General features: G+C 32.9%; 1 protein-coding gene across 8 annotated transcripts in view; it reads right to left on the bottom strand.

The window, feature by feature from the left end:
• Positions 1–13,944, bottom strand: part of EVI5 (ecotropic viral integration site 5) — a 197,694-nt gene that overhangs the window by 91,968 nt on the left and 91,782 nt on the right. For all 8 annotated transcript variants that reach the window (XM_032423640.1, XM_032423630.1, XM_032423649.1 and 5 more), the window contains exons 11-13: positions 13,874–13,927; positions 12,022–12,054; positions 11,305–11,451 (exon numbers count right to left, since the gene is read on the bottom strand). In XM_032423640.1, coding sequence (XP_032279531.1) covers positions 11,305–11,451; positions 12,022–12,054; positions 13,874–13,927 — 234 coding nt within the window. The remainder of the gene's footprint in view (positions 1–11,304; positions 11,452–12,021; positions 12,055–13,873; positions 13,928–13,944) is intronic.

Raw genomic sequence — 13,944 nt, 5'->3', positions numbered from 1 at the left:
TGTTGCAAAAATAACCTATAAAATCTATTTGTTTCAAAAATAAACAAAATTTTTAATAGTATGGAAATATGGTATATATCTATTGTCACATCTAAAGCACTTGAAAAAACTATTACACAAGGCAAGTAGTCCAGACTAGGATTCTGTACCACAAAATAAAATCATAGCAGAAAAAAATTAAGTAAAAAAATTGTATCTTACAACAACAACAGTAGCAACAAAGAGAGAAACAGACTCATAAATATGAGTGGTTGTCAAAGGCTGGGGGGAGAGGTGGGATGTGTGAAATAGGTAAAGGGGATTAAGCAGTACAAAACTCCCAGTTTTAAAATAAACAAGTCACAGGATGAAAAGCACAGCATAAGGAATACAGTCAATAATATCATAACACACTTTTATTGTGATGAGCATTTTGTAATGTATAGAATCACCGAAACACTATTGTACATCTGAAGCTAACTTAATATTATATGTCAACTGTACTTCAATTAAAAAGTTATATCTTGCTCTCAGCCTCAGCATATGACCCCAAAATATGTCTGTAATCCTCCGTACCACATGCTCCAAATAGCTATTTAAAAAAAAAAATCCAAGCAATATGGATGTACTATTTAAAGATCTACCACACTGAATTTTTTTTTTTTTAAATTGGTATATCCTTTTAAAATGATTTGTTCCCAACATCTTAAAAAATATATATATCCTATAAGGCAGAAGTTTGGTTCTGCTTATTTATATACTCAAACTGCAAGATTTTTTTTTAATGCTGAAGAAAATGTTAAGAAAACAATTACTTCCATTAAAGCGAACGCTCGTATACTTAAGCTGATAAGAAAAGATGACTACATATGAATGTAAAACATTTAATTTTAGACTAATGTCAAAATTAGTTTTGGAAGAAAATTTCTGTCCGGATTTATAGGCATATTGATGAACACTGTTAAAGAGTTTACAAAATATGTAAAATCATTACTCAATTTGAATTTTTAGAAAGACTTATGTAAACTTACCAATAATTACAAATTAAATGGCTTTTTCTTGAAATGTCACTGAAGTAGAGCTAAAGGTTTAGAATGCAGGAGGATATGTTAAACATTATCTTCCATATTTATAAAGACAAGCAAATGCACTAGGTAAATCAGGTGTGGGGTAATTCCTAATGCTGCTGAACACTTTTTCTAAAATAAATTATCTAGATTTTACAACTTCCACTGAGAAATTGGTTGTTTTTGGTTTATTAACCTTTACTTGTATGTTCATTTTAAGATTAGTTTTTATTCCTCGTATCAAATCCTTGGTGTTTTTTTTTTTTTTTAAGATTTTATTTATTTAGAGAGAGCAAGCCAGTGAGCAAGCGTAAGCAGTGGGGAGGGGCAGAGAGAGAAGAAGACTCCCCGCTAACCAGGGAGCCCAACGTGGGGCTTGATCCCAGGACCCGGAGATCATGGTCTGAGCCGATGGCAGATGCTTAACTGAGCCACCCAGGTGCCCCAAACCCTTGGTTCTTAAAAGTATCACATAATTCTTTCATGTTTTCTTCTGGAATTATAGGAAAAGGAAGGAATGTCAGAAGAAATCTTTTCTAGCCTCCCTTTAAGTACTTCCTAGTACAAAGGTCTGGAGAACTTCAAAAGGCAGTCATTTCAGCACTCAGCAGCTTTAACTTAAAATTCTTGTTTATGCTTAATCCTAGCCAACAAACTGCGGGACAAACTGCTTATTCAGAATAACCCGAATAAGCAGTCATGTACACGGCAAAAAAACTTTTATTAAATACATCAAGCAAGACTCAAAGACAGTTACCAGGAAATATTGTCTAAAAATATATTCATGCCCCACCACACTCAAAAGGGTCAGAGTCAAACAAGCAACTACATGAAATATCATTGGATCATTTCTACTTCTGTGGGCTTCATGGAAAATGTAAAACAAATACAGGAAGTTTAATCTTAATGCTTGGTTTTATCTTATGGCTAGTTTAATATTTAATATTTACTGTAATACTACTAAATACTAAGTAGTAAATTTTATTTAGTGTACTAAATACTAAATTTGCTAATAAATTTACTAGATCATTTTTGAAAACCAACAATATCAGGTTCAAGCTATCAAGGTCAGCATAAAACGAAATCAATGACCTGTCAAACACAATCATTATTTGTGACTGCAGAAATGCTTTTTAGGGGTGCCTGGGTGGCTCAGTCAGTTGAGTGTCCAACTCTTGGTTTCGGTGCAGGTCATGATCTTGGGGTTGTGAGATCAAGCCCCAAGTCAGCTTCTACCTCAGTGCAGAATCTGCTTGAGATTCTTTCCCCTTCCTCTCCCTCACCCTCTGCTCCTCCCCCTACTTGTGTGCACGTGTTCTCTCTCAAAAATAATTTTTAAAAAAAGATTTTATTTATTTGAGAGAGAGAGACAGAGATAGCGAGAGAAAGCACAAGTGGGGAAAAGAGAGAGAAGTAGGCTCCGTGCTGAGCAGGGAGCCCGATGTGGGGCTTGATCCCAGGACCCCGAGATCATGACCTGAGCTGAAGGCAGACGCTTAACCGACTGAGCCGCCCGGGCACCCCTCTAAAATAATCTTTAAAGAAAAAAAAAAGGAAATGCCTTAAAGAATATCAATGATCAAAAGTAATTAAAAATAAAAATTTACCTTTTAAAAACTGCTGCTCAAAAGTTAAATATATTATTGTGAAATAAGTATGGCCTATCACTGTAACAACAGCATTAAAAATCATTAAAAATTATGGAACATTATACAAACAGAAGTCCATGAATCTGGAGTGATATGAGAGTCCATAGTGAGTGAGCATAAGAAATTAAACAGGAAAAAAGAGAAAGGTCTCTTTATAGAGGAACATTAGCTAGTATGGGTAGAAAAAATGAGAAAAAATGAAAATCACCATTTTGGAAACCCAGTCAGTGGATGCTAAAACCATTAGGTAAAAGATGAATAGAGGACAAGATATTTATTTGATACAAAAGTATTTCCCAATAGATTACTTAATAGTTGCATAGAAGAAACCTTATCTTTACAAGGCAGAGAGGCTGTGGTAACCAAACTCAGCATGGTAATCAAACTCAGTATTACTATAGTGGGAACAACTTATGTTATGTGCTTCCTGATTTAAAGCAAAATAAAATTCACAACATTATCCATCATCTAGATGTTAAAAATTTTTAACTGAATCTAATTTACAGGAAATATAACACCATGAAGAACAAACTCCAGAAAATGAGACTTGGCTCCATCTGTCAGAAGTCAAAGTCATCCCTGACATTAGTTACTGTTTCTTCTCTCTTTAGTCAGTCTAGACAGAGTTTATCAACTTTATTAATGATTTCAAAGAACCAGCATTTGTTTTCATGGATTTTCTCTATTTCTGTTTGTTTTGTTTTTTAGATTTTATTTATTTGACAGAGAGAGCACACGAGCACAAGCAGGGGGAGAGGGAGAGAGAGAAGCAGGCTCCCCCCTGAGCAGGGAGCCCGAAGCTGGGCTTGATCCCAGGACCCTGGTATCATGACCTGAGCCAAAGGCAGACCCTTAAATGACTGAGCCACCCAGGTGCCCCTCTATTTTTGTTTTGTACTGTTTTCAATTTCACTGATTTCTACTTTTTATTTCTTATTCCTTCTACCTGCTTTAGGTTGAATTTCCTCTTATATGTCTAGTTTCTTAACCTTAGAATATTGGTTTTAGACTTCTTTCTTTTCCTAATATAAGCATTCAATGCTATAAATTTTCCACTACATACTGCTTTAGGTGAATCCTACAAATTTTGATAATGTTGTGTCTTCATTTAATTCAATATATTCTAATTTCCTTTGAGATTTTTCTCTTTGATACATGGATAAAAATGCATTAATTTCCAAATATTTGGGGGATTTTTTTCAGATACCTATTATTAATTTCTAACTGAATGCTGTTAGAGTCAAAGAAGATACTTTGTATGATTTCGATTACTTTAAATTTGGTAACATTTTATGGCCCAAAATATGATCTTTGTAAGTGTTCTATGTGCACTTGAAAAGAATATGTATTCTGCTGTTACTAGGTAAAGTGTTGCATCAATGGCCAAGCAGGTCAAGTTGGTTGATAACATTGCACAGGTCTTCTACATCTATAATGATTTTCCAACTACTTGTTTCATTTGTTACTCAGGGATGTATTGAAGATTCCAACCATAACTGTGGATTTGTCTATTTCACCTTCCAGTTCTATCAGTTCAGCTTCACACTCCTCTATTGTTAGCAGCACACACATTAAGAGACATATTCCTAAATACATACAATCCTAAATAAGATAGTTAGATCCTCTTTGTGAACTGACCCTATTACTATCATGATTTTCTCTATTCTAGGAACTATTCCTTGTTCTGAAATATACTTTATGTGATATTAATACAGATACTCCAGCCTTCTGCTTAGTGTTTGCATAGTGTATCTTTTTTCCATCTTTTTCCATTTTTTTCCTCAATTATAACTAGTATGTTGTATCCAGCAGTTACAGGCAGACCACCTTGACCCTTCAGTCCTGAAAATTCACTGTGAGGGAGTCACCCTCATTAGCTACTATGCTATCCAAATTTCTAACATTCATCTCAATGTGACCACAATTAAGACATGCCCAGCCCCAGCCCTGAGGAAGCTCCCATTCTTCTCAGGCTCTTAATACAAAACTAGCTCACTTGCTTCTGGTCCTACCCTGACCTTAACCAATGGGGTCCAGCACTGTGATGTAATATATTCTCCCTTATTCCCACCTTCTACTGCAATCAAACTAAATGTGTTATTTCCTTGAGCCTTATACATACCCTCATTCCTTCATTTCTGTAGTCTTTTTCTTTAAACAATTTATTGAGGCAAAATTCAAATAATCATTTTAAAGTGAACAATTAGGTGGCATTTAGGATATTCAAAATGTTGTGCTACTACCAATTCTACCTAGTTCTAAAACATTTCCCTCAGTCCAAGGAAAACCTCTTCCATGTTAAGCAGTTTCTCACCCCTTTCCCACCTCAACCTTCTGGCAAACACCAATCTGCTGTCTGTATGGATTTACCTATTCTGGATACTGCATATAAATAGAATCCTATAATATGTGATTTCTGTGTCTGGCTTCTTTCACTTAGCTTAAGGTTTTGGAGGTTCATCCATAGTAAAGCACGTGTGAGTATTTCAATCCTTTTTGCGGCTGAATAATACGTCATTGTATGCATATACCACAATTTGTTTATCCATTCTTCCACTGATAGACTTTTGGGCTATGTCCACTTTTTCGTGGATGATGTTGCTACAAACATGTGTACACATACTTGTTTGAATACCAGTTTTCCATTCTTTTGGGTACACACCTGGAAGATGAATTGCAGGTCATGTGGTAATTCTATGTTTAACTTTTTGAGGAGCCACTAATTTCCACAGCAGCTGACCATTTTATATTTCCACCAGCAGTGTACAATGGTTCCAATTTCTCTATCTCCTTGCCAACACTTGTTATTTTTTTTTATTATTATAGCTATCCTAGTGTGTGAATTGGTACCTCATCGTGATCTGCATTTCCCTAATGACTAATGATGCTGAGTGTCTTTTCATATACTTGTTGTCCATTTGTATATCCTCTTTGGAGAAATGTCTATTCAAGTCCTTCATTAAAAAAAAATTTTTGAGGCCAATTGACATACAATATATTAGTTTCAGGTATAAAATGTAAAGATTCAGTGTTTGTTTATATTGTGACATGATCACCACATTAAGTCTGGTTAACATGTCACCATAAGGTTACAAAATTTTTCTTGTGATGAGAACTTTTAAGATCTACTCTCTTATCTTTTAAATATGCAATACAGTAACTACAGTTGTCATGCTGTACATTAAATCCCCATGACTTATCTATAACTGGGAATTTGTACCTTTTGATTCCTCTTCATCTCATTTCACCTCCCCCTCCATATCTCTGGCAATCACCAATCTGTTCTCTAGGAGTTGTTTTTTTTTTTTAGATTTCACATATAAGTGAGATCATATGGTATTTGTCTTTCTCTGATTTATTTCAGTTAGTATAATGCTCTCGAGGTCCACCCATGTTGTTGCAAATGGCAAGATTTCATTCTTTCTTTGTGGCTGAGTAGTACTCCAGTGTGTGTGTGTGTGTGTGTACCCCCCCCCCATCTTTATCCATTCATCATTAGACACTTTAGGTTGTTTCCATGTCTTGGTTACCGTAAAGAATGCAGCAATCCTTTGCACATTTTTAAATTGTGTTGTCTTTTTGTTGAGTTTGAAGAGTTCTCTTTATATATTCTGGATGCTAAACTCCTATCAAATATGTAATATGCAAATATTTTCTATCATTTTGTAAGTTGCCTTTTCATCTTCTAGATAATGCCCTCTGATGCCCAAAAGGTTTTAATTTTGATGAAGTCCAATTTACCTGTTTCTTTTTGTTGCCCATGCTTTTGGTGTGAAAGAACCCATATCCAAGAATCCATTGCCAAATCCAAGGTCATGAAGATATACCCATGTGTTCTAAGAATGCTATATGACTTTAAAACCATAAAACAGTTATTTTAAAACTATAAAATGTCTATTTAGATCCATTTTGAGTTAATTTTTGTATATGGTATGTGGTAAGGGTCCCAGTTCATTCTTTTTCATAAGGATATACAGTTTTCCCAGCACCATTTGTCAAAGAGATTATTCTTTCCTCATCGAATGGTCTTGGCACCCACATCAAAAATCAACTGGCCACAGATATATGGGTTTATTTCTGGACTCTCAAAATTTCTACTCCATTTATCTGTATGTCTATCTTCATGACAGTATCATATTGTTTTGATTACTCTAGCACTGTCATAAGTTTTCAAATTGGGGAAGCATGATTTCCTCAACTCTGTTCTTCTAGGATTGTTTTTAATATTTAGGGCCCCTTGCAATTCCATATAAATTTCAGAATCAGCTTTCCCGTTTTTGCAAAAGTTAAAATTTTGTAGATCATATTGGGTAGTGTTGATATATTAACAATATTAAGTCTTCCAATCCGTAAACATAGGCTGTCTTTCCATTTATTTATGCCTTCTTTAATTGCTTTCATCAACAGATGAATAAACAATGATTCACAGTTTTCAGTGCAAGTCTTTCACCTTCTTGGTTAAATTTATTCCTAGGTACCACAATGAAATATCAACTCCAATTTCTGGATGGCTATTGCTAAAAAACAAGAAATAAAACCCCCAAAAAACAGAAAATAACAAGAGTTGGTGAGGAAGTAAAGAAATTTATTAGAACCCTTGTACTATTGCTGGTGGGAATGTAAAATGGTGCAGCCACTGTGGAAAACAGTTTAGTGATTCCTCAAAAAGTTAAACAGAATTACCATATGATCGAGCAACTCCACTTCTAGGTATATATGCCAAAGAATTAAAAACAGGGATTCAAACAGATCCTTGTATGTTAATGATCACAGCAGCATTATTCATAATAGCCAAAAGGCAGAAAACCAAAATGACCATCAATGGATGAACAGATAAACAAAATTGGTATAAACATAAAACACAGTATTGTTCAACTACCATAAAAACTAAATTATTATAAATGCTACAACAGGGATGAGCCTGAAGATATTACGCTAAGCGAAATAAGCCAGACACAAAAGGACAAATATTGTATGATTCCACTTATATGAGTTACCTAGAAGAGGCAAATTCATACGAGTGACAGAAAGTAGAATAGAGATTATCAGGGGAAGGAGAAAGGGGGAACTATTTTTTAATAGGTACAAAGCTTCTGTTTGGGATGATGAAAAAGTTCAAGAAATAAATGGTGGTTATTGTTCAGAGCATTGTCAATGTACTTAGTGTCATGCACTATGCATTTAAATGGTAAATTTATGTTGAATCTATTTTACCATAATTAAGAATAAAATTGCCAAAAAGAAAAAAAGTGAGTGAATATGCTAACTGAAAGAAGCCAGACACAAAAGCCTCATACCTTAATGATTCCATTTATATGAAATTCTAATAAAGGCAAAACTACAGTGACAGAAAGCAGAATGGTTGCTGGAAGTGGAGAGGTGAACTGCAAAGTGACATGATGAAAATTTTGGGGGTGATAGAAATACTCTGTATTTTGATTGTGGTGATGGTTATACAACTAGATACATTTGTTAAAACACATCAAACTATACACTTAAATTTGATGAATTTTATTGCATGTAAATTATACTTCAATAAAGTTCACTTAAATAGAGACTTGAGATGGTCTAGCCCTATGTAATCATTTTAGAGAAAAAAAACTGAATCCTTGAATATCAAAAGTCACACAATTAGCAAAACAGTCTGACTAGAATTCAGTCCCACAAATGAAATCCAAAGCTCTTTATATCATATAAAATGACACTACTGGCAATAGAGGGTGATGGTGGTAGATGATTATATTGGTAATTCAATACCTCCTCCTGGAATAGAGGTTTGAAACCTTTATTCTGAGTTCTGAAGAATTCATGTGGTTATATTGGAAGGCTGAAATCAAAACATGTAGCAACAGATGTTCACTTCCTACCACTCGTATGCTCACTACTCTGCAAAGCAACTACTCCAATTGTCAAAATTCCAATGAATAAGATTTTGTATCCTTGGACCTTAAACACATTCTGCCCTCTGAAGCAATATCAAAAAAGGCTATTCACTTTTCCATAAGATCACTTCTCAAATATTTGTAAATGACTATATCTATGATGTTCTCATAAAGTCTTCTTTAGTACAGTCTAAAAATATCCAGAGCTGCCACAGTCTTTCCTACACTGCCCATAATACAGTGGGTAAACAATTCAAACGAATTTTGGTTTTCAAACAAGAAACAAGACTACAAATTTTCTGCAAGCTACTTAGAATTAAATTGGATCATTATACTTCTAGGAAGACTACTTGGGGTGGGGGGAGGAGGGTAAACTGTATTGCATTATTGGCTAATTCCTGATTTCCTGCCAATTAAAATTTCTAGGTCTTTGTTACATAAAGCACCACTAAGACATCTCTCTGAATTTGAAAATTAAGGGCAAGGCTATAGATTTATTTCTGTAAAATAACCTTTTATTTTAGTTTCTTATTCTGAGTATACTTTAAAAATATTTTGGAATCTTTATTCATTATGCAACATATTAGCTACATTTCTGAAATATTTCATGTATAAAATTCTTAAACATACCTTGTATATAATAGTTTAATAACATTAAAATACTTGGAAGCATAGGTTTAGGGGACAAAGACATCTCTGACATCTCTTTACTTCAACATGGATAAACTCTTGATATAGTTAATCATATATAAAACCACTTAAGTTTACTACTTTCATCTATATTTCTCTACCTTAACTAGAAAGATACCATGAGAGTGCCTAACAAATAACTTTTAAAATTTCACTTATGGCACAGTTTTTGTTTACTGCAGAAACAAAGTCAGCTTGTTTTGACTTATACATAGTAAATTCCCTTTTAAAGAGTAAAAGTTATTTTCTAATTGTTCACAAACCAGATGTTCTAGGAATCTTTAATGAAATATCATCAAACTCACTGGTTTTCTTTTCAGATATTCAACCATTATTACCTAAAGAGCTATGTTTTGCCCACCTCAAAGTCTTTAGTATCTCTTATTTTCTAAAATCCTTTAAAGACAATAATATTCCTGTATTTTACAAATTATTTTATTATCTAGAGATAGGCATTTTGAAGTTGGAAATTTAACCAAGGCTCTGTTACTTTCACCTGTTTTGTACATCACTGCTTTATATATTTGTTTTACATTTTATTCCAGTTTAGAAGAATGTCTGCCAAGTGAGGAAAAAATGTAAACAAAATCAAAGTAGAGATCTGCATTCTACTTGTTATATCTTAGCTCCACAATGTGAGTCTCTCTTGTCCTTGAAACAGCACAGATCCTTTTGTTATATTTTATTTTCAAAAGCTTCAGTTCATTCCCATTTTCCCATCCATTTTACTTTTTTCATTATAAATGAACATTCTTATTTTTATGTCCTATTGGTCTCAATATTTGAAAAACTACACAAAAAAACTAATAATTCATGATTCTAATGGATTATTACTGTAGCTCATGCTAAATGCAAACATAATACTATCTTTCCCTATAACAAAATCACATTACACTGGTAACTCAGTTTAACCTAATTCCCAATAGGAATCCCCAATTCTGTTTCGTCTATTTTTTATGCTTTGATATTGACACTTCATACAAAGGCAGGACAAAATATTTGAGTTCCCAACGTTTTAGTATTCTTTTACTACCTTTCTATTCATTTTTTGTAATGATCTTCATTTACTTAATAGAAAAAAATAAATCTATTTTATGGTTTTTTCAATTGTCAATTTCTTCTTTTTGCTTTCAGTTTCTGATATCTGTAGCCAGCTTATGATGGTGTTTCTTAATTTTACTGAATAAAAGTAATGTCCAATTTGAAGTCATTCTATTTGCCTTCCTGACCTATATGGAGTTCTAGATTTAACATAACCTTTTCTGCCTACAGTTACAATCTAACTCCTGAGAACAGAAAACTGAAACAAGAAATAATATCTTTTTAAAAATAAACAGTTGGCTTTTCTTTTTAGCCCTCATATCCTTGATTAAGATTACACTAGTCTGAATTTGCCAATGGAAAATGGTGTCTAAGTTGCAAAAGATATCTGAGAACAGCTGTTTAGTAACTTGAATTAGTTAACATAGTTTTTTAAAAGTTTTGAAATTTCTCCCTTCTTGAAAAAAATGTAAGCATATATCTTAAACAATAATTTGACATCTTGATGTAGGAAGTTAAGGCTGTAGTTTTTCACAAGACATAAATCCCCACATTATCGAAACATTAGTGAGATAATTACATATATTCTCTATGTTGGATATAATATTTTATCTGCACAATTAACAAGAACTAGCTGGAGTTAAGACTCAAAAATTACCCATGGCAAAATACCAATATGAAACAGATTTCTAAAACCTAAAAAGCAGGTCTGACAAACATCACTTATTTTTTGTGACTTAAAATATAATGTAAGAAAAGAAAATATTACCTATTTCTAACAAAACTGTGTGGACAGAGAAAGAATGTTAGAATGAAGAGTCTTTAGACCACAGTAAGACCCCTAAGTATTACAGAACATAAAGCAGATTAAGAATTCAATTAAAGTAGAAAACAAAATTACTTAAAACAAGAGCACAGAAGTTGTGCTTTAAAAAAAAAAAGTTTAAAGGGAAGGGGGATGAGAAAGGTGAGAAAAAACACTACCAGACTCCTTACCCATTGTTGTTGGTGCTGGAGCTTCCTGATGGTATTTTCAGCTTGCTCCAGTTTAGCACTGGCCTCATCACTCTGCTGTTTGATGGTGGCCAACTCCCGTTTTATGAGGTAGTTTTCCTCAGCCTCCTGGGCTCTTGTCACTTGTCCCTTAGGACATAATTTATGTGTGTGTAAAGCAATTTAGGATAGATTCAAGAAAGACTGCCTTTGTAAGGTTTAGTTATTTACTGTGACATGTTAAAAAAAAAAAAAATCACCTCAGAGAACAGAACAGCCTAAGTAATTATTAACCAGCAGCTCATTATCGCTCCAGCAAATTTTGGGAAACTAAATTAAAAAATTTATCTGATAATCTTAAGAACAGTTCTTCGTTCAGTCAATAAAAATTCAATTCATGCAATATTACTGAGTTGTACATGCAGGACTAAAATTTTCAATGTATAGTAGTTAATTTCGCAGAATCCATTGATTGACATTTTGGAACAAATACTTTAAGGTTAGCTTTAAAACGTGCAAAAGATGTTTAATAAACCAAGATAACACACTGTTATCAAAAATTAAGTTTACACACATATATACCAGCCCAAAAAATTATTTCTAGGAAAATGCATGTAAAATTGCATGCGTTAAAATGTGAATTTCTAGGTTTAGGACTTTCCTTAGAAGTAAGTTAGAGAAAATGCTAAAAAAACAAAAACAAAAACAAAAAAACTATACCTGTATCAATCTATCTGCCAAGGAAGCACTTTCCTACAAAAGGAAAAATTCAGATAGAAATTTAAGAGAGAGAAATAAAATAAAGGTGCATAAAATTAGGAATAAGAAGAAACAAAGCATACCCAAATTCCATCTACTTTTCATTGTAATTAAAATAGACATTTAGATTTGGTTTTATGGCTATTTACTGTGTTTGTTATTATTCTTAACCCTTATGAAAAATATATCAAAATAAGGATAGACTGCAGAAAATCACATGCTTCTAGAAGACCAAACACAAATTCCAAGAGGTTTTTCATCATTTGAGACAAGCAAATAGCTTCTTTTTAAAGCATTCTTTAAGTCTTCATGTTTGGAGTCAGCCATATTGTCAAACCACTTATAGGAAAGGGAGAAGGAATTTGAGTAAGCAATTCCACTTATAAAGTGTGACAGCAATTTGTACAACAGCAACTTCCAAAGAAGCAAAGCAAGGAAAATATGACAAATGAAATTAATGAGCTCAACATAATAAACTCTAGCAATAACTCAATAAGTAAATATTTTGGTTACAGAATTTAACTGATATATAAGTATTTATAGAATTCTAAGTGCTAAAGGACAGACCTAGGCTATGTAAGCCAGGAGAAAGATACTTAATTTTCTAGAAGTAAAATCCAAACTTAACACTTTCCTATGGCACCTTTATCTTTCTGATGGTTCAGTGAAATAAAAATACTTTCTCTGTGAAAATATCTCATTCCAAAGATAAAAGACCACCTAAGACAGATATTATAAACTGAGTATTTAGTGGAAAAAAAATATGCAATTAGAACTTAAAAACTAAATTAAGCTCAACTTTTTTGCAGAATCACCAAAAAAGTAGAATTATCCTCAAAGCAACTCTAATAAGATGTAGGAAATACAGGAAAACTGTTTTTGACTTAATGTACCGGAAATTATTACACAACCAAAAGACATGAAATAAACATCTTATCCTTGTGTGTGGTGTGATGCTTTCAAACAAAAGACAAATATCCAAACTACCCATATCTTCACGTTTTCTTTCTTGATTATTGATCTGTAGATTTTCAGGGAAGATTTTAAGATACTTGGCAACATCCTTTATTAACCTACTTACTCTCATCTTTTGTTTAAAAAAAAAAAAAGCCCTTCCAAACACCAAAAGACTTTGTGAATTCAGGTTTTTCTTTTAATAAACCAAAACTCTTAGACTATACTTTTATTACTCAATATATTCTTTTAGCATCGAACAAGACTACAAAAGACATTACATCAAAAGCACAGTATTAAAAATAATGCAAAACTTTCCAGATTTGCCCAGTTATTTTATATGAAACAGGAAGAAAGAGGTAATAAGTAGCATCAAAATAAGTCTGAGAACCAAATGTTTAAGTATAATTCCCCCGTGTTGAAAATCAACACCATGGTGAATTTTTATATAAGAAATCAGTCAGTCATTCTGACTAAACTTAAAGGAATCCTAGGCCTTAAAGGAATCACTGACACATTTAATATGTGGCTAGAAAGGGCAACATTTGAAAGTCATTTTTAAAATACTATACAGAATGAATTCTCAATTAGGTTACCTCTTTTAGAGATTATATGTAAAGAAAACAAATGATATCAATGTTACTCTAGTAATAACCTTAATTAAAACTTTAACCTTAAATTTCAAGGACTCATAGTGATCAATTTTTATTAATGACAAGTTACTTAGTTAAGTAGTAAGCTAGGCAAGCTAAGCAGTTAATACCACAACTTTGGAGACATGATAGATTTCTTGAACCTTTAAATAAATAGAAAATACTGTGCATTCAACGGAAGCTTGCTTAAGTAGTTATTTACTTACTTTTTCTAATGTTTCAATGCGCTGTTTTAAAAGTCTATTTTCTGTGCGTAACCTCTGCAAAAAAAAAAGAA

Source organism: Phoca vitulina, unplaced genomic scaffold, assembly GCF_004348235.1.
Source record: "Phoca vitulina isolate PV1807 unplaced genomic scaffold, GSC_HSeal_1.0 scaffold2, whole genome shotgun sequence".
Taxonomy (NCBI): domain Eukaryota; kingdom Metazoa; phylum Chordata; class Mammalia; order Carnivora; family Phocidae; genus Phoca; species Phoca vitulina.
This window is presented reverse-complemented; position numbering and strand designations above follow the sequence as displayed.